Raw genomic sequence first — 21219 nt, 5'->3', positions numbered from 1 at the left:
CGGTGGCAGGCTCTCCCACTTTGGCGACGCGTGGTTTCAACACGTCTCCGACCAGTGGGTGCGGGATATCATCTCCCACGGCTACAGGATAGAATTCTCTTCCAGCCCGCCAAACAGATTTTTTCTGTCAACTCCCCCCTGTTCCAAGGCCGCCGCCTTCTCTCAGGCCGTGGCATCCTTGCAGGCCAACGGAGTAATTGTACCGGTTCCCGCCCGGGAACGGTTCAGAGGTTTCTACTCAAATCTCTTCCTAGTCCCCAAAAAGGACGGTTCCTTCTGGCCAATCCTGGATCTCAAGCTTCTCAACAAGCATGTTCAGGTGCGGCATTTTCGCATGGAGTCTCTGCGATTAGTCATTGCCTCAATGACCCAAGGGGATTTCCTGGCATCCATCGACATCAGAGATGCCTATCTGCATGTGCCAATTGCAGTTTCTCGCCAGCGTTGGCTACGTTTTGCAATCTGAGAGGAACATTTCCAATTCGTGGCTCTCCCCTTCGGGTTAGCCACGGCCCCTCGGGTATTCACCAAGGTCATGGCGGCAGTGATTGCGGTCCTGCACCTCCAGGGGTTAGCAGTGCTTCCTTACCTGGAAGACCTTCTAGTCAAGGCTTCATCCAGCGCAGACTGTCAGCAGAGTGTCTCGCTCACTCTCGCCACTCTAGCCCAATTCGGGTGGCTTGTCAATCTGCCCAAATCCTCTCTGACTCCGACCCAGAGTCTCACGTACCTAGGGATGCAGTTCGAGACTCTGCCGGCACTTGTGAAGTTGCCCTTGATCAAACAGCAGTCCCTCCAACTGGCGGTGCGCTCTCTGCTGAGGCCCCGCCGTTATTCCATCAGGCACCTGATGCAGGTGCTGGGTCAGATGGTGGCGTCAATGGAGGCTGTTCCCTTTGCCCAGTTCCATCTGCGTCCTCTGCAGCTGGACATTCTCCGCTGTTGGGACAAGCGGCCTTCCTCCTTGCACAGGTTAGTGGCTCTGTCGCCACAGACCAGGAGCTCTCTTCAGTGGTGGCTTCGGCCCCTCTCTCTGTCTCAGGGACGCTCCTTCCTGGCTCCGTCCTGGGTGATCCTCACCACGGATGCCAGTCTATCCGGCTGGGGACCGGTATGTCTACACCACCGAGCACAGGGCACTTGGACTCCGTCCGAGTCAGCCCTCTCAATCAATGTGCTGGAAACCAGAGCCGTGCTCCTGGCTTTCCTAGCTTTTCACCACCTATTGGCGGGCAAGCACATCTGAGTCCAGTCAGACAACGCGACAGCGGTTGCCTACATCAATCACCAAGGCGGGACACGCAGCCGCCTGACAATGTTGGAGGTACAACGTATCCTTCAATGGGCGGAGGACTCTAAGTCCACCATATCCGCAGTCCACATCCCAGGCGTGGAAAACTGGGAGGCAGATTATCTCAGCCGTCAAACCGTGGACAGTGGCGAGTGGTCCCTGCACCCGGCAGTGTTTCAGTCAATCTGCCGCAAGTGGGGCACTCCGGATGTGGACCTAATGGCATCCCGTCACAACAACAAGGTTCCGATTTACGTGGCTCGCTCCCATGATCCTCAGGCCTTCGCAGCGGACGCTCTGGTTCAAGACTGGTCCCAGTTTCGTCTGTCCTACGTGTTTCCCCCTCTAGCTCTCTTGCCCAGAGTCCTGCGCAAGATCAGAATGGAGGGCCGTCGGGTCATCCTCATTGCTCCGGACTGGCCCAGGCGAGCTTGGTACCCAGACCTGCTCCATCTGTCCGTAGAGGTGCCGTGGCATCTTCCGGACCGTCCAGACCTTCTCTCACAAGGTCCGTTTTTCCGCCAGAATTCTGCGGCTCTCAGATTGACGGCGTGGTTCTTGAGTCCTGGATTTTGACGGCTTCTGGTATCCCTCCTGAAGTCATCTCCACTATGACTCGGGCCCGGAAGTCTTCCTCAGCCAAGATCTATCATAGGACTTGGAAAACTTTCCTGTCCTGGTGTCGCTCTTCCGGCCATGCTCCTTGGCTTTTTTTCCTTACCGACCCTTCTGTCCTTTTTACAGTCCGGTCTGCAGCTAGGACTGTCCCTCAATTCTCTCAAGGGACAGGTCTCGGCTCTGTCAGTGCTGTTCCAGCGGCGTATCGCCCGGCTGGCTCAGGTCCGCACCTTCATGCAGGGCGCGTCTCATTTCCACCTTAACCAGGACATTACCCTGCCTTCCTTTTGTCCGGCTCCTGTTCATCGCTTTGAAAAAGCGTTGCATACTCTGGATCTGGTGCGGGTGCTCCGGATCTATGTGTCTCGCACCGCTGCTCTTAGGCGGGGCACCTCTCTTTTTGTGCTAACCACAGGTCGGCGTAAAGGCCTCTCTGCTTCTAAGCCGACCTTAGCCCGTTGGATTAGGTCGACCATTTCGGATGCCTACCAGTGTTCTCAGGTGCCTCTCCCGCCGGGGATCAAGGCACACTCGACCAGAGCTGTCGGTGCCTCTTGGGCTTTTAGGCACCAGGCTACGGCTCAGCAGGTCTGTCAGGCTGCCACTTGGACTAGTCTGCATACCTTTTCAAAGCACTACCAAGTGCATGCTCATGCTTCGGCAGATGCGAGCTTGGGCAGACGCATCCTTCAGGCGGCTGTCGCCCATTTGTGAAGTTGGGCTCTGCCTACTTCTCGGTTTCTGTTTATTCCCACCCATGGACTGCTTTGAGACGTCCCAATGTCTGGGTCTCCCATAGGAACGATAAAGAAAAAGAGAATTTTGTTTACTTACCGTAAATTCTTTTTCTTATAGTTCCGTATTGGGAGACCCAGCTCCCTCCCTGTTGCCTGTTGGCAGTTTCTTGTTCCGCGTGTTTTCACCGGCTGTTGTCGTGGACAGAGTCTCCGGTTGTTCCGGTTCTTGCTCTGTTTTTACTTGTGGGTGGCTATTCTCCTTCAGCTTTTGCACTAAACTGGCTAGATCTGGTTCTCCAGGAGGTGTATATGCTCAGAGGGAGGAGCTACACGTTTGAGTGTAGTACTTTTGTGTGTCCTCCGGAGGCCGAAGCTATACACCCAATGTCTGGGTCTCCCAATACGGAACTATAAGAAAAAGAATTTACGGTAAGTAAACAAAATTCTCTTTTTTCATTTCCGCATTCCAATCTTAAAAACGTTTGAGAAGCACCTGTGAGTCTAATAAGGTCACTACACCCCTAGATGAAGTCTTTAAGGCGTATAGCTTCCAAAATGGGGTCACTTGTTGGGTGTTTCCTCCGTTCAGCACCTTTTGAGGACTTCTGAAAGCCTCATGGCATCCAGCCAAAATTCTGCTCCAAAAGTCAAATATCTCGTCTTCCCTTCAGAGCCTTGCTGTGTGACCAAACAATAATTTCCAATCACATTTGGGTTATTGCTGGATTCATGAGAAATTGTATAAAAAAATTCTTGGGTACATCTTCTCTTATTACAGCTTGTGAACATGGAAACTTTGAGGCTGAAGCATCATGTTATTGGAAATGTATTTATTTTCCAATTATTATTCTTTTCTTCGGCGCTCCATTGGGAGACCCAGACGATTGGGTGTATAGCACTGCCCTCCGGAGGCCACACAAAGCAATTACACTAAAAAGTGTAAGGCCCCTCCCCTTGTGGCTATACACCCCCAGTGGGATCACTGGCTCACCAGTTTTCTGCTTTGTGCGAAGGAGGTCAGACATCCACGCATAGCTCCACTGTTTAGTCAGCAGTAGCTGCTGACTCTATCGGATGGAAGAAAAGAGAGCCCATATAGGGCCCCCAGCATGCTCCCTTCTCACCCCACTTGCGGTTTGTAAGGTTGAGGTACCCATTGCGGGTACGGAGGCTGGAGCCCACATGCTGCTTTCCTTCCCCATCCCCCTGAGGGGCTCTGTGGAAGTGGGATCTTACCGGCCCCCGAACCCTGAGGCCGAGCTCCATCCACAGACCCAGAGACCCTGCTGGAGGAGCTGAGTACAGTCAGGGACAAGGCCCTGCAACGTTCAGGTACTCTGTGTCCCCGCACAGACAGGCCACGCACACTCCAGGCTTGCTGGGTGTGCTAGTGCGCCGGGGGCACTAGCGCTGCGCGCTCGGGTTAGAGTCACTGCAGCTTAGCTGAGTGATTTTTTGTCTTGGGAACTACCGCGCCGGCCGCTCCGGGAGCGGCGGCGCCGCTGGGACTTGTAGTGCGCCGGGGACTCGCGCTGCCCGCGCTTTTACGGCGGCAGCGCTCATAAATCTAGTCCCCGGCTTTTGCGGCCTAGCTCTGCTTCGTTCCCGCCCCCACCCTGTCAATCAGGGCAAGGGAGAGACGCTGTACGATAGTCAGCGCCGAGGGCTGGAGTCTTATTTACATGCTCCAGCCCTCTCACTGGGCACAGTGGGGACGCAAGTTTCCCGCTCTTGGTCTCAACACGCCCAGGGCCCGCCCCTCTCCACAGGACGCCGGCAGCCATTCCTGCATGCAGTCTGGCTGGAGAAAGGACACAGGCTCTGGGGGACTCAGACAAGGGACTCTGGCGACCACACACCCGCGTTTATGCGGGCGGTAAGCTGCACATAAGTGCTGGCCCCACTAGTGCCACAGTGTTATTTGGTGCATTTTTTTCTCTGTACCATATATATTTATATTGCACTGTACAGTCGCTTCTTGGCTTATACCCTCATTGCTCTGAGGAGACAACAACATGTCATCCGCAAAACGCAAGGGTGCCAAGGCACAGGCGGTATGCACTGCTTGTGCCGCATGTGGGGCTAATCTACCGGCAGGTTCCAATGACCCCCATTGTGTGCAATGTTCGGTCCCTGTGCCACTTCGTCAGCCAGAGTCTATGGTAGTAGTGGCCCAGGCAGAGACGCCTGTGAACCCTGCCCCGGTGACGGGGACAGAATTTGCAGTTTTTGCTGATAAGATGTCTGTGACTATGACAAAAATCCTGGAAACCTTGCAGTCCAGGCCAGTTTCTCAGACCATGGACACTGCTGTGTCTATGCTCCCCGGTCCCCCTCAGTTGGAACTAATCCGTACTTCAAGGGGGTCCCAGGCATCACAGGCTGAAGACTCTGACTCGGATGACAGTCCCAGGCAGCCTAAGCGGGCGCGCTGGGAAAGACCCTCGCCGTCATCACACTGGTCAGGGTCTCAGCGAGACGAGGCTCTGTATGAGGAGACAGAGGTGGGTGATCAGGAATCTACTCCTGACACCGCTCTCAATCTAGATACCCCTGATGGTGACGCTATGGTAAATGACCTTATAGCGGCCATCAATAGACTGTTGGATATTTCTCCCCCAGCCCCTTCTGCAGAGGAGGCAGCTGCACAGCAGGAGAAGTTCCAGTTCCGGTATCCTAGGCGTAAATTGAGTACTTTTCTGGACCACTCTGACTTCAGAGAATCAGTCCAGAAACATCATGCTTATCCAGATAAGCGTTTCTCCAAACGTCTTAAGGATACACGTTATCCCTTTCCCCCTGACGTGGTCAAACGCTGGACCCAGTGTCCAAAGGTGGACCCCCCAATCTCCAGGCTTGCGGCTAGATCCTTAGTTGCAGTGGAAGATGGGGCTTCACTTAAAGATGCCAATGACAGACAGATGGACCTTTGGTTAAAGTCTGTCTATGAAGCTATCGGCGCGTCGTTTGCTCCAGCATTCGCGGCCGTGTGGGCACTCCAAGCTATTTCAGCTGGCCTGGCACAAGTGGACTCTATCATACGTCCAGCAGTGCCGCGAGTAGCGTCCCTAACCTCGCAAATGTCTGCGTTTGCGACTTACGCTATCAACGCTGTCCTGGACTCTACGAGCCGTACCTCAATGGCGTCTGCCAACTCTGTGGTTTTGCGCAGAGCCTTGTGGTTAAAGGAATGGAAAGCAGATTCTGCTTCCAAGAAATGTTTAACCAGCTTGCCACTATCTGGAGACAGACTGTTTGGTGAGCAATTGGCTGAGATCATTAAACAGTCCAAGGGTAAGGACTCCTCCTTACCCCAGCCCAGATCGAGCAAACCTCAACAGAGGAAGTGGCAGTCGAGGTTTCGGTCCTTTCGAGGCTCCAGCAAGACCCAATTCTCCTCGTCCAAAGGGACTCAGAAGGAGCAAAGGAGCTCAGATTCCTGGCGGGCTCATTCACGCCCCAAGAAAACAACCGGAGGAACCGCTTCCAAGGCGGCTGCCTCATGACTTTCGGCCTCATCCCTCCGCATCCTCGGTCGGTGGCAGGCTCTCCCGCTTTTGCGACATTTGGCTGCCACAGGTCAAAGACCGGTGGGTAGCAGACATTTTGTCTCACGGGTACAGGATAGAATTCAGTTCTCATCCTCCGCCTCGGTTCTTCAGAACCTCCCCACATCCCGACCGAGCAAATGCCCTTCTGCAGGCGGTGTGCTCACTAAGAGCAGAAGGAGTGGTGATCCCTGTTCCTCTGCAGGAACAAGGGCAAGGTTTTTACTCCAATCTCTTCGTGGTTCCAAAAAAAGGACGGCTCGTTCCGTCCTGTTCTGGACCTAAAGCTGCTCAACAAGCATGTGAACGCCAGGCGGTTCCGGATGGAATCCCTCCGCTCTGTCATTGCCTCAATGTCTCAAGGAGATTTCCTTGCATCAATAGACATCAAAGATGCTTATCTCCACGTGCCGATTGCTACAGAGCACCAACGTTTTCTACGTTTCGTGATAGGAGACGACCATCTCCAGTTCGTAGCTCTGCCATTTGGTCTGGCGACAGCCCCACGGGTTTTCACCAAGGTCATGGCGGCAATGGTAGCAGTCTTGCATTCTCAGGGACACTCGGTGATCCCTTACTTGGACGATCTACTTGTCAAAGCACCCTCTCAAGAGGCATGCCAACACAGCCTGAATGTTGCGCTGGAGACTCTCCAGACTTTCGGGTGGATCATCAACTTTTCAAAGTCAAACCTGGCACCGACTCAATCACTAACGTATCTTGGCATGGAGTTTCATACTCTCTCAGCGATAGTGAAGCTTCCGCTGGACAAGCAGCGGTCACTACAGACAGGGGTGCAGTCTCTCCTTCAGTGTCAGTCGCACCCCTTAAGGCGCCTCATGCACTTCCTAGGGAAGATGGTGGCAGCAATGGAGGCAGTCCCGTTCGCGCAGTTTCATCTGCGTCCACTTCAATGGGACATTCTCCGCCAATGGGACGGGAAGACAACTTCCCTAGACAGGAAAGTCTCCCTTTCTCAGACGGCCAAGGATTCTCTGCTATGGTGGCTTCTTCCCACCTCATTATCGCAGGGAAGATCATTCCTGCCCCCATCCTGGGCAGTGGTCACGACAGACGCGAGTCTGTCAGGGTGGGGAGCAGTTTTTCTCCACCACAGGGCTCAAGGGACGTGGACTCAGCAGGAATCCACCCTTCAGATCAATGTTCTGGAGATCAGGGCAGTGTATCTTGCCCTATTAGCCTTCCAGCAGTGGCTGGAAGGAAAACAGATCCGAATTCAGTCGGACAACTCCACAGCGGTGGCATACATCAACCACCAAGGAGGGACACGCAGTCGGCAAGCCTTCCAGGAAGTCAGGCGGATTCTGATGTGGGTAGAGGAAAGAGCATCCACCATATCAGCAGTTCACATCCCGGGCGTAGAAAACTGGGAAGCAGACTTCCTCAGTCGCCAGGGCATGGACGCAGGGGAATGGTCCCTTCACCCGGACGTGTTTCAGGAAATCTGCCGCCGCTGGGGTGTGCCGGACGTCGACCTAATGGCGTCTCGGCACAACAACAAGGTCCCGACCTTCATAGCGCGGTCTCGCGATCAAAGAGCTCTGGCGGCAGACGCCTTAGTGCAAGATTGGTCGCAGTTCCGGCTCCCTTATGTGTTCCCACCTCTGGCACTCTTGCCCAGAGTGTTACGCAAGATCAGATCCGATTGCGGCCGCGTCATACTCGTCGCCCCAGACTGGCCGAGGAGGTCGTGGTACCCGGATCTGTGGCATCTCACGGTCGGCCAACCGTGGGCACTACCAGACCGTCCAGACTTACTGTCCCAAGGGCCGTTTTTCCATCGGAATTCTGCGGCCCTGAACCTGACTGTGTGGCCATTGAGTCCTGGATCCTAGCGTCTTCAGGATTATCCCAAGGGGTCGTGGCCACCATGAGACAGGCTAGGAAGTCCACTTCTGCTAAGATCTACCACAGAACGTGGAAGATTTTCTTATCCTGGTGCTCTGCACAAGGAGTATCTCCCTGGCCATTCGCGTTACCTGTCTTTCTTTCCTTCCTGCAATCTGGGTTGGAAAAGGGCTTGTCGCTCGGCTCCCTTAAAGGGCAAGTCTCGGCACTATCCGTGTTTTTTCAGAAGCGTCTAGCACGACTTTCTCAGGTGCGCACGTTCCTGCAGGGGGTTTGTCATATCGTACCTCCATACAGGCGGCCGTTAGATCCGTGGGATCTAAACAAGGTCCTTGTTGCTCTCCAGAAGCCGCCCTTCGAGCCTCTGAGGGATGTGTCACTTTCTCGACTCTCACAGAAAGTGGCCTTTCTGGTAGCGGTCACGTCTCTTCGGAGAGTGTCCGAACTAGCAGCGCTGTCATCCAAGGCTCCTTTCCTGGTGTTCCACCAGGACAAGGTAGTGCTGCGCCCCATTCAGGAGTTTCTCCCTAAGGTGGTATCCTCTTTTCATCTTAATCAGGATATCTCCTTGCCTTCCTTTTATCCGCATGCAGTTCATCGGTATGAAAAGGATTTACATTTGTTGGATCTGGTGAGAGCACTCAGAATCTACATTTCCCGCACGGCGCCCCTGCGCCGCTCGGATGCACTCTTTGTCCTTGTCGCTGGTAAGCGCAAAGGGTCGCAGGCTTCCAAAGCCACCCTGGCTCGATGGATCAAAGAACCAATTCTTGAAGCCTACCGTTCTGCTGGGCTTCCGGTTCCATCAGGGCTGAAGGCCCATTCTACCAGAGCCGTGGGTGCGTCCTGGGCATTACGACACCAGGCTACGGCTCAACAGGTGTGCCAGGCAGCCACCTGGTCGAGTCTGCACACTTTCACCAAACATTATCAGGTGCATACCTATGCTTCGGCGGACGCCAGCCTAGGTAGAAGAGTCCTGCAGGCGGCAGTTGCCTCCCCGTAGGGGAGGGCTGTCTTTGCAGCTCTAACATGAGGTATTTCTTTACCCACCCAGGGACAGCTTTTGGACGTCCCAATCGTCTGGGTCTCCCAATGGAGCGCCGAAGAAGAAGGGAATTTTGTTACTTACCGTAAATTCCTTTTCTTCTAGCTCCTATTGGGAGACCCAGCACCCGCCCTGTTGTCCTTCGGGATTTTTGGTTGTTTTTCGGGTACACATGTTGTTCATGTTGAATGGTTTTCAGTTCTCCGACGTATCTTCGGAGTGAATTTGTTTAAACCAGTTATTGGCTTTCCTCCTTCTTGCTTTTGCACTAAAACTGGTGAGCCAGTGATCCCACTGGGGGTGTATAGCCAGAAGGGGAGGGGCCTTACACTTTTTAGTGTAATTGCTTTGTGTGGCCTCCGGAGGGCAGTGCTATACACCCAATCGTCTGGGTCTCCCAATAGGAGCTAGAAGAAAAGGAATTTACGGTAAGTAACAAAATTCCCTTCTTTTCATTTAATTCTGCTTTGCAGTTTTTAATATGTTATAACCTTTGGCAGTTTTCTGGAATAAGCCCCTCATAATGTAATAAAGCCGTGTAAAAAAAAAAAAAAAATTGGTTAAATCTTCTGCTTAAATGTTCCACTCGTCTATCATCCTAGCCCATATATTGGGCTATTTAAAAAATTGCTGATCTAAACCTTTACAAAATGTAACAATTTGCTGTGATATGACTATATGGACATAAAAAATGTATGGGAGTTTTTTTTATCATAATCTATCTCAATTAAGCACCTGATTGGATATATTTTGGGAGCGCTATATAGTACTTTGTATTTGATATCCGGGCTTTACACGCTATAACAAATCTTACAATGTGTCGGCAGGGTCACGTCGTAAGTGACGCACATCTGGCATTGTTAGTGTTGTTGTAGCGTGTGACAGGTACGTGCGATTGAACGTAAAACCGTTCATCGCATACACGACGTTCATTTCCTTAAAATTGCACGTCGGGTTGTTCAATGTTTCCGAGGTACCACACATCGCAGTGTGTGACAGCCCGGGAACAGTGAACAGATGTTACCTGCGTCCCGCGGCTCCTGCCGGCAATGCGGAAGGAAGGAGGTGGGCGGGATGTTTACGTCCCGCTTATCTCCGCCCCTCCACTTCTATTGGCCGGCTGCCGCGTGACGGCGATGTGACGCTGAACGTTCCTCCCACTCCAGGAAGTGGATGTTCGCCGCCCACAGCGAGGTCGTATGGAAGGGTAAGTACGTGTGATGGGAAATAATCGTTTGTGCGCACGGTCAACATATTGAACGTGCCGCACATATGATGGGGGCGGTTACGATCGCATACGGTTTCGTATGTGATATCGTAAGGTGTAAAGCAGGCTTTAGTCTGGTTTTTTTTTTTTTTTTTTTTTTTTTTTTTTACTATATTGAGAATTATATAGTGTAATTATGGTAATCTAATATCTGTTTGAATGCACCTGGGTATTTATGTACCTCTTTTACATGGTGTTTTAACCCCTCACTTGATTAATAAAATATATTTGCACCTATTGGAATGTTTGATCGTTTTTTCTTTTGTTTCTCTTGGTTATACCTTGATCCGCATGTGTTTTATATATAATATAGTATGGCAATAATTACGATATGTGGCTAGCCATGCGGGCATTTCATAAGTCTTCAATGTATATATACATAAAAAAAATTGTAGTTTTGAAATTGCAAATTTGGAAAATTTATCAAATTTTCTTTTCTTTGTCGCTCCATTGGGAGACCCAGACAATTGGGTGTATAGCTACTGCCTCCGGAGGCCACACAAAGTATTACACTTTAAAAAGTGTAACCCCTCCCCTCTGCCTATACACCCTCCCGTGCATCACGGGCCCATCAGTTTTATGCTTTGTGTTGAAGGAGGCTGACATTCACACAATGCTCCACATTTTAGTCAGCAGCAGCTGCTGATTATATCGGATGGAAGAAAAGAGGGCCCCTAACAGGGCTCCCGGCATGCTTCCTTCTCACCCCACTGAGTCGGCGGTGCTGTTAAGGTTGAGGTACACATTGCGGGTACACAGGCTGGAGCCACATGCCGTTTTCCTTCCCCATCCCTTAGGGGCTCTGGGTGAAGTGGGATCCTAACCGGTCATCCAGACACTGGGACCGGGCTCCCTCCGCAGCCCCTGGTGGTATCTGCCGGACAGGAGACTGAGTATCGTCAGGGACATGGCCCTGCATCTACAGGTACTGTGTCCCCTTTGGGACGGTGCATGAAGCACCTTGGCCTCAGACGCTGCAGCGACTGCGGTGTGGTTTTTTTGACCGGGACTACCGCGCCGACCGTGCCTGTTTGCCGGCCGCGGTTTTTACTTTAGTCCCCGGCTTTTGCGGCCTAGTGTATTAAACTCCCGCCCCTGGGCCTGCCAGTCAGGGGGAAGGGCGGGACGGTCGGTATGACGCCGACAGTGAGGGCTGGAGCACACTTCGCTGTCCTCCTCCCCCCTCACTGATCACTATGGGGCACAGATTCCCGCACTTTTGTGGTTCCGCCCTCGGCTCCCTCCTCCCCTCGGAACGCCGGCAGCCATTGTTATATGGGTCTCAGTATGTTTCTGCCGGTGGAGGATCTCAGAATGCTCTGCAGCTCTGGGAGAGGGGGTTCCTAACCGGTCGCCATGCACTGTGACCGGGCTCCATCCGCAGCCCCTGGGGGATTCTGACGGACAGGAGACTGGACATCATCAGGGACAGAGCCCTGCATCCATAAGGTACTCTGTATCCCCTTTTGGGCACGCTGCATGCAGCACCTGGGTTACAAACGCCGCAGCGGTTGCTGTGTGGTTTGCGAGACCGGGACTCCCGCGCCGACCGCGCCTGTTTGCCGGCCGCGTTTTTAACTTTAGTCCCCGGCTCTTGCGGCCTAGTACCATATACCCCCGTTCCCGGGCCTGCCAGTCAGGGGTAACGATGGGACGGCCGACTGGACGTCTGCAGTGAGGGCTGGAGCATACTTGGTATCCTCCTCCCCCCTCACTGTGCACTGTGGGGCACCAGTTTCCCAATCGGGTGCTGGCCCGCCTTGGGTGCCGAAGTGTGTATGTATATGTATATATATATATATATATATATATATATATATATATATATATATATATATATATATATATATATATATATATAATATTTCACTGTTCGGCAGCACTATTTGCTTTTGGCTATATACCCTCGCTGATTACTAAGAGGTGACAACAGCAGGTCGTCCGCAAACAGGCTTTCTTTGCAACCTGTACCTCTTGTGCGGCTATATTGCCGGCAGGTTCCACCTATCAAAATGCTTGGCCCCTGGGGCTCTCACTCAGCCGGAGCCTCCGGCACTGGTGGGACCCTCGGCTCAGGTGGTACCACCGGTTTCCACTGCACAGATGGCAGGGACAGAGTTTGCACGTTTGACTGAGCAACTCTCTGAGTCGCTTTCACATTCCATGGCCCAGTCTATGAACAGAGGGGCTGCTAAGATACTGGAAGCTTTGCAGTCCAGACCGGTAACACAGGGCCAGGGCGCTGTGAGTTCATCGCTCCCAGGCCCCTCTGGGTCGGTACAACAAGGGGCTCCTGGGGTAACACCCAGATCCCACGGTGAGAACTCCGACACGGACCACGGCCTCAGACAGGCTAACCGGGCTCGCTGGGAACCTTCCACGACTTCATCACGCTGTTCGGGGTCTCAGCTTGAGGACTCTCGGGAGAATGAAGCGGAGGTCGCAGCTCAGGGCTCTGACCCTGACGTTGCTCTCAATCTGGATACACCTGAAGGGGACGCCATAGTAAATGACCTTATAGCGTCCATCAACCAGGTGCTAGACCTCTCTTCCCCATCTTCTCCTATGGAGGAGTCGGCTTCACAGCGGGAGAAACACCAGTTTAGGTTTCCTAAATGTACACGGAGTGCGTTTTTTTTCGATCACTCTAACTCCAGAGAGGCTGTCCAGAAGCACAGAACTTTCCGGACAAGCGCTTTACTAAGCGCCTTAATGACACACGTTACCCTTTCCCCCCCTGACGTTGTTAAGGGCTGGGCTCAGTGTCACAAGGTGGATCCTCCAGTCTCCATACTGGCGGCTAGATCCGTAGTATTAGTGGCAGTTGGTTCATCTCTCATGGATGCCACTGACAGGCAAATAAAGCTTATGATGAAATCCATCTATGAAGCCATAGGCGCATCTTTTGCTCCGGCCTTCGCAGCCGTGAGGGCTCTCCAAGCTATCTCAGCTTCTCTGGCTGAGATTAATGCGGTCACACGTACCTCTGCCCCGCAGGTTGTGTCCTTGGCTTCTCAAGCGTCCCAACCCTCCTCGTCCAACAGGATAGAGTTCAGCTCTCGTCCTCCGACTCGTTTTTTTCAGAACATCTCCGCCCCCCGAACGGACCGTTGCGCTTTTTCAGGCGGTGGACACTCTGAAAACAGAAGGGGTGGTGATCCCCGTTCCCCTTCAGGAACGCGGTCGCGGTTTTTACTCCAATCTGTTCGTGGTGCCAAAGAAGGACGGCTCATTCCGTCCCGTTTTGGACCTCAAATTGCTCAACAGACATGTGACAACCAGGCGGTTTCGCATGGAATCCCTCCGATCTGTCATCGCTTCGATGTCCCAAGGAGACTTCCTAGCATCAATCGACATCAAAGATGCATATCTCCATGTGCCGATCGCTCAAGAGCATCAACGCTTCCTGCGTTTCGCCATCAGGGACGAACACCTTCAGTTTGTGGCACTGCCTTTCGGCCTGGCGACAGCCCCACGGGGCTTCACCAAGGTCATGGCATCTGTCGTAGCGATCCTACACTCTCAGGGCCACTCGGTGATCCCTTACCCAGACGTTCTCCTAGTCAAGGCACCCTCACGGGTGGCTTGTTAACACAGTCTGACCGTTGCTCTGGAGACTCTCCAGAGGTTCGGGTGGATCATCAATTTTCCAAATTCAAAATTGTCTCCGACCCAGTCACTGACGTACCTCGGGATGGAGTTTCATACTCTCTCAACGATGGTCAAGCTACCGCTGGACAAACAGCGGTCGCTGCAGACAGGGGTGCAATCCCTTCTTCGGGCCCAGTCGCACCCCTTGAGGCGCCTCATGCACTTCCTGGGGAAGATGGTGGCAGCAATGGAGGCAGTTCCATTTGCGCAATTTCATCTGCGTCCTCTCCAATGGGACATTCTCCGCAAATGGGACAAGAGGCCGACGTCCTTAGACAGGAACGTCTCTCTGTCTCTGGAAGCCAAGACCTCACTTCAGTGGTGGCTTCTCCCCACTTCTCTGTCAAAAGAAAAATCCTTTCTGCCCCCATCCTGGGCTGTGGTCACGACGGACGCGAGCCTGTCAGGATGAGGAGCGGTTTTTCTCCACCACAAGGCTCAGGGAACCTGGACTCCGACAGAGTCCTCCCTTCAGATCAGTGTTCTGGAGATAAGGGCAGTGTATCTAGCCCTCAAGGCGTTCCATCGGTGGCTCGAGGGCAGGCAGATCCGCATACAGTCGGACAACGCCACGGCGGTTGCGTACATCAACCACCAGGGCGGCACTCGCAGTCGTCAAGCCTTCCAAGAAGTCCGGCGGATTCTGCTGTGGGCGGAGGCCACAGCCTCCACCATCTCCGCGGTTCACATTCCGGGCGTAGAAAACTGGGAAGCAGACTTCCTCAGTCGCCAGGGCATGGACGCGGGGGAATGGTCTCTCCACCCGGACATGTTTCAAGAGATCTGTTGCCGCTGGGGAACGCCGGACGTCGATCTCATGGCGTCTCGGCGCAACAACAAGGTCCCGGCATTCATGGCACGGTCTCAGGACCACAGAGCTCTGGCGGCGGACGCCTTAGTTCAGGATGGGTCGCAGTTTCAACTGCCTTATGTATTCCCTCCTCTGGCAATGCTGCCTAGAGTGTTGCGCAAGATCAGGTCCGACTGCCGCCGCGCCATCCTCGTCGCTCCAGATTGGCCGAGGCGGTCGTGGTACCCGGATCTGTGGCATCTCACGGTGGGGCAACCGTGGGCGCTCCCAGACCGACCAGACTTGCTATCTCAAGGGCCATTTTTCCATCTGAATTCTGCGGCCCTCAACCTGACTGTGTGGCCATTGAGTCCTGGCTCTTAGCGTCCTCAGGGTTGTCTCAAGAGGTCATTGCCACTATGAGACAGGCCAGGAAACCAACGTCAGCCAAGATCTATCACAGAACTTGGAGGATCTTCTTAGCCTGGTGCTCTGAGAGGGGGTTTACCCCCTGGCCGTTTGCCTTACCCAGGTTTCTTTCCTTCCTTCAATCGGGATTGGACAAGGGTTTGTCTCTCGGCTCTCTCAAAGGTCAAGTCTCGGCGCTTTCCGTGTTTTTTTCAAAAGTGTCTAGCCAGGCTTCCGCAGGTCCGCACGTTCCTGCAGGGAGTTTGCCACATAGTCCCACCTTACAAGCGTCCGCTGGAACCCTGGGATCTCAACATGGTTCTACGGGCTCTTCAAAAACCGCCTTTTGAGCCGCTGCGGGATGTCTCTCTATCACATCTTTCGCAGAAGGTGGCATTTCTAGTGGCGGTTACTTCACGCCGTAGAGTGTCAGAGCTTGCAGCGCTGTCATGCAAAGGCCCTTTCCTGGTATTTCACCAGGATAAGGTGGTTCTGCGTCCGGTCCCGGACTTTCTCCCTAAGGTGGTGTCCACTTTTCATCTCAATCAGGATATCTCCTTACCTTCATTTTGCCCTCATCCAATTCACCAATATGAAAAGGATTTGCATTTGTTAGATCTAGTGAGAGCACTCCGGATCTACGTGTCTCGCACGGCGCCACTGCGCCGCTCTGATGCGCTCTTTGTCCTTGTCGCTGGCCAGCGTAAGGGGTCGCAGGCTTCCAAGTCAACCTTGGCTCGGTGGATCAAGGAACCGATTTTTGAAGCCTACCGTTCTTCTGGGCTTCCGATTCCTTCAGGGCTGAAAGCCCATTCTACCAGAGCCGTGGGTGCGTCCTGGGCATTGCGGCACCAGGCTACGGCTCAGCATGTGTGTCAGGCAGCTACCTGGTCGAGTCTGCACACTTTCACGAAACACTATCAGGTGCATGCCTATGCTTCGGCAGATGCCAGCGTAGGTAGGCGAGCCCTTCAGGCGGCGGTTGCCCACCTGTAAGAGGGGGCTGTTGTTTCGGCTCTTTTTATCGGGGTATTCTTTTACCCACCCAGGGACTGCTTTTGGACGTCCCAATTGTCTGGGTCTCCCAATGGAGCGACAAAGAAGGGAATTTTGTTTACTTACCGTAAATTCCTTTTCTTCTAGCTCCTATTGGGAGACCCAGCACCCGCCCCTGTTCCCTTCGGGCTGTTTGTTCTTTTGTGTACACATGTTGTTCATGTTGAATTGTTCTTTTGGTTCATGGTTTCAGTTCTCCGAACATCCTTCGGATTGAATTTACCTTAGACCAATTTATAAGTTTCCTCCTTCCTGCTTTGGCACCAAAACTGATGGGCCCGTGATGCACGGGAGGGTGTATAGGCAGAGGGGAGGGGTTACACTTTTTAAAGTGTAATACTTTGTGTGGCCTCCGGAGGCAGTAGCTATACACCCAATTGTCTGGGTCTCCCAATAGGAGCTAGAAGAAAAGGAATTTACGGTAAGTAAACAAAATTCCCTTCTTCATCAATAAGTGGGAATTTTATTAACCTGAATGTAGGTGATAATAGTGATACTAAGTGTGATGAAAAAATATTTTCCAAAGCATCACCGAATTGTTACTTCATAAAGTGACAGATCAGAACTAAAACTAATGGGGCTCTCCCATAATGGTAAGAGGTTAGTGGTGATGACCTCTTCTTTCTGTATCATGTCTCCACAGATTGAAGCTGAGCGACTTGATAGAGAAGCGGAAGAACATAGGGCAAGTGAGGAGTATATACGGAAACTGCTGGCTGAGGAAGAGGAGGAGCAGCGATTACATCTGGAAAACGCACAGGAGCAGTTGGATCAGCAGCTCAAGCGGGATGAAGAGTTAGCATGGATGATTAGTAGTGATTTGGTAAGTTAGCGTTTCTCTGCACCTTTAGAAAACTAGACCTAACGCAAATCCCCACTGAAGGATAAAATGAAGGAGGTGACATGAGCAGTGCTCGACTAAGTGCTTCTGCCCTTTGTTTTAATGATTGTGGGGCTAATCCACCAAGCCTCTATTGTGTCTAGGACATATAATAATGATAATAATAATTTTATTCATTTATATAGCGCTATTAATTCCACAGCGCTTTACATGCATTGGCAACACTGTCCCCATTGGGGCTCACAATCTAGAGTCCCTATCTGTATGTCTTTGGAGTGTGGGAGGAAACCGGAGTACCCGGAGGATACCCACGCAAACACGGGGAGAACATACAAACTCCTTGCAGATGGTGTCCTTGGTGGGATTTGAACCCAGGACCCAGCGCTGCAAGACTGCAGTGCTAACCATATCAAAAGATATTTCTTTGTCGCTCCATTGGGAGACCCAGACAATTGACAATTGGGTGTATAGCTATGCCTCCGGAGGCCACACAAAGTATTACACTAAAAGTGTAAAGCCCCTCCCCTTCTGCCTATACACCCCCCGTGCTCACGGGCTCCTCAGTTTTTATGCTTTGTGCGAAGGAGGCAGACATCCACGCATAGCTCCACAGCTTGGTCAGCAGCAGCTGCTGACTAGGTCGGATGGAAGAAAAGAGGGCCCATAACAGGGCCCCCAGCATGCTCCCTTCTCACGCCACTTTGTCGGCGGTGTTGTTAAGGTTGAGGTACCCATTGCGGGTACACAGGCAGGAGCCACATGCTGTTTTCCTTCCCCATCCCTTAATGGGCTCTGGGTGAAGTGGGATCCGGATCGGTCTCCAGGCACTGGGACCGTGCTCCCTCCGCAGCCCCTGGGAATCTGCAGGATAGGAGCTGGGTATCGTCAGGGACAAGGCCCTGCTACTATGAGGTACTCTGTGTCCCCGTGGGGACCGCGCATGGAGCGCTGGTGCCATACATATTACAGCACTGCTGGGTGTGTTAGTGCGCCGGGCATGGAGCGCTTGTGCCAGACACTTTCCAGCTCTGCTGGGTGTGTTAGTGCGCCGGACATGGAGCGCTTGTGCCAGTCACTTTCCAGCACTGCTGGGTGTGTTAGTGCGCCGGACATGGAGCGCTTGTGCCAGACACTTTCCAGCACTGCTGGAGGTGTTAGTGCGCCGGGGGACTACGCGCGGCCGCGCTTATTGCCGGCCGCGCTTATAACTTTAGTCCCCGGCTTCTGCGGCCTAGTGTCGTTTATTCCCGCCCACAGGCCTGCCAGTCAGGGGAGGGGCGGGACGCTGCACGGATCGTCAACGGAGGGCTGGAGCATACATTAGTATCCTCCTCCCTCCTCACTCAGTACAGTGGGGCACTGGGTTCCCGCACTTTTCTTGGGCATGCCCACGGTCTCCTCCTCCCCACAGAACGCCGGCAGCCATTCTTGTCAGCGATTCAGACGCTGGAGAGGAGAGACAACACAGGGAGACCCAGGCAGGGAATCTGGTGACCACACAACCGCTCTGAGCGGTCGGTAAGCAGCACCTGTGGTGCTGGCCCCACTGAGTACCGAAGTGTGTGTGTGTATATATATATATATATATATATAGGCTTATAGGCTATACATTGCACTGTACGGTCGCTCTGTTGATTCTTGGCTATATACCCTCCTGGTTGTTCTCAGAGGAGACAACATGTCATCTGCAAAAAGCAAGGGTGCCAAAGCACAGGCGTACTTTGCAACCTGTACCTCATGTACAGCTGTACTACCGGCAGGTTCCACTGACCCTCATTGTGTGCAATGCTCGGCCCCTGTGGCACTTACTCAGCCGGAGCCTCTGCTACAGGTGGCCCAGGTGGATCCACCTGCTACCACTGTCCAGGTGACAGGGACGGAGTTTGCAGCCTTTGCTGACAAACTGTCTGAGACTATGGATAAATGGTCTGCTAAAATACTGGAAGCATTGCAGTCCAGACCGGTGATTCAGGCCCCGGGCTCTATCCAATCCTTGACCCCTGGTCCCCCTCAATTGGAACAGCAAAGTGCCCCGGGGGTAAACCATAGGTCCCAGGGTGAGGTCTCTGACACGGACCGCAGTCCCAGGCCGCCCAAGCGGGGTCGCTGGGAAATTCCCTCCACTTCATCACACTGTTCAGGGTCCCAGCAGGGGGACTCTCTGGAGGATGAAGCGGAGGTATCAGATCAGGATTCTGATCCTGAAGCCGCTCTCAACCTAGATACACCTGAAGGTGACGCAGTAGTGAATGACCTTATAGCGACCATCAATCAGGTGTTGGATATTTCTCCACCAGCTCCTCCAATTGAGGAGTCTGCTTCTCAGGAGAAATTCCGTTTCAGGTTTCCAAAGCGTACATTAAATATGTTTCTGGATCACTCTGACTTCAGAGAGGCAATCCAGAAAAACCGAGACTGTCCAGACAAGCGTTTTTCCAAGCGCCTTAAGGACACACGTTATCCCTTCCCCCCCGAGGTTGTCAAGGGCTGGACTCAGTGTCCTAAGGTGGATCCTCCAATCTCCAGACTGGCGGCTAGATCCATAGTTGCAGTGGAAGATGGGGCTTCACTCAAAGATGCCACTGACAGACAGATGGAACTATGGTTGAAATCCATCTATGAAGCTATAGGCGCGTCTTTTGCCCCAGCATTCGCTGCCGTATGGGCACTCCAAGCTATCTCAGCTTGTCAGGCGCAGATTCATGCAGTAACACGTACATCTGCCCCGCAAGTGGTGTCCTTAACCAATCAGGCGTCGGCGTTCGCGTCCTACGCCATTAATGATATCCTGGACTCTGCGAGCCGTACGGCGGTGGCATCCGCCAACTCGGTGGTACTCCGCAGGGCCATGTGGCTACGTGAATGGAAGGCAGACTCTGCTTCCAAAAAGTTCTTAACCGGTTTGCCATTAGCTGGCGACCGCTTGTTTGGTGAGCGATTGGATGAAATCATTAAACAATCCAAGGGAAAGGATTCATCCTTACCCCAGTCCAAACCAAACAGACCTCAACCACGGAAAGTACAATCGAGGTTTCGGTCCTTTCGGACCGCGGGCAGATCTCAATTTTCCTCGTCCAAAAGGCCTCAGAAAGATCAGAGGAACTCCGATGCATGGCGGTCTAAGTCACGTCCAAAAAGACCGCCGGAGGAACCGCTCCCAAAGCGGCCTCCTCATGACTTTCGGCCTCCTCAAACCGCATCCTCGGTCGGTGGCAGGCTCTCCCGCTTTTGCGACGCCTGGCTGCCACAGGTACAAGACCGTTGGGTGAGAGACATTCTATCTCACGGTTACAGGATAGTGTTCAACTCTCGTCCTCCGACTCGTTTCTTCAGAACATCTCCACCCCCCGACAGAGCCGAGGCTCTTATGCAGGCGGTGGGCACCCTGAAGGCGGAAGGAGTGGTGATCCCGGTTCCTCTTCAGCAACGGGGTCACGGTTTTTACTCCAACTTGTTCGTGGTGCCAAAAAAGGACGGATCCTTCCGTCCCGTTCTGGACCTAAAGCTGCTCAACAAGCATGTGAAAACCAGGCGGTTCCGGATGGAATCGCTCCGCTCCGTCATCGCCTCAATGTCCCAAGGAGATTTCCTGGCATCAATAGACATCAAAGATGCTTATCTCCACGTACCGATTGCGCCAGAGCATCAGCGCTTCCTGCGCTTCGCCATAGGGGACGAACACCTTCAGTTCGTGGCACTACCTTTTGGCCTGGCGACAGCCCCACGGGTCTTCACCAAGGTCATGGCAACAGTGGTGGCAATCCTACACTCTCAGGGACACTCGGTGATCCCTTACTTAGACGATCTTCTTGTCAAGGCACCCTCTCAAGGGGCATGCCAACACAGCCTGAACATTGCTCTGGAAACTCTCCAGAGTTTCAGGTGGATCATCAATTTTCCAAAGTCAAATCTGACACCGGCCCAATCACTGACATATCTTGGCATGGAGTTTCATACTCTCTCAGCGATAGTGAAGCTTCCGCTGAACAAACAGCGTTCACTACAGACAGGGGTGCAGTCTCTCCTTCATGGTCAGTCACACCCCCTGAGGCGCCTCATGCACTTCCTAGGGAAGATGGTGGCAGCAATGGAGGC

At 53.0% G+C, this 21219-nt stretch overlaps 1 protein-coding gene across 4 annotated transcripts in view; it reads left to right on the top strand.

Moving 5' to 3' along the window:
- Window positions 1-21219, top strand: part of RNF168 (ring finger protein 168) — a 222749-nt gene that overhangs the window by 143447 nt on the left and 58083 nt on the right. For all 4 annotated transcript variants that reach the window (XM_075340965.1, XM_075340964.1, XM_075340962.1 and 1 more), the window contains exon 4: window positions 16927-17106. In XM_075340965.1, the coding sequence (XP_075197080.1) occupies window positions 16927-17106 (180 nt within the window). The remainder of the gene's footprint in view (window positions 1-16926; window positions 17107-21219) is intronic.

The sequence above is a fragment of the Anomaloglossus baeobatrachus genome, chromosome 3, assembly GCF_048569485.1.
Source record: "Anomaloglossus baeobatrachus isolate aAnoBae1 chromosome 3, aAnoBae1.hap1, whole genome shotgun sequence".
Classification (NCBI taxonomy): domain Eukaryota; kingdom Metazoa; phylum Chordata; class Amphibia; order Anura; family Aromobatidae; genus Anomaloglossus; species Anomaloglossus baeobatrachus.
This window is presented reverse-complemented; position numbering and strand designations above follow the sequence as displayed.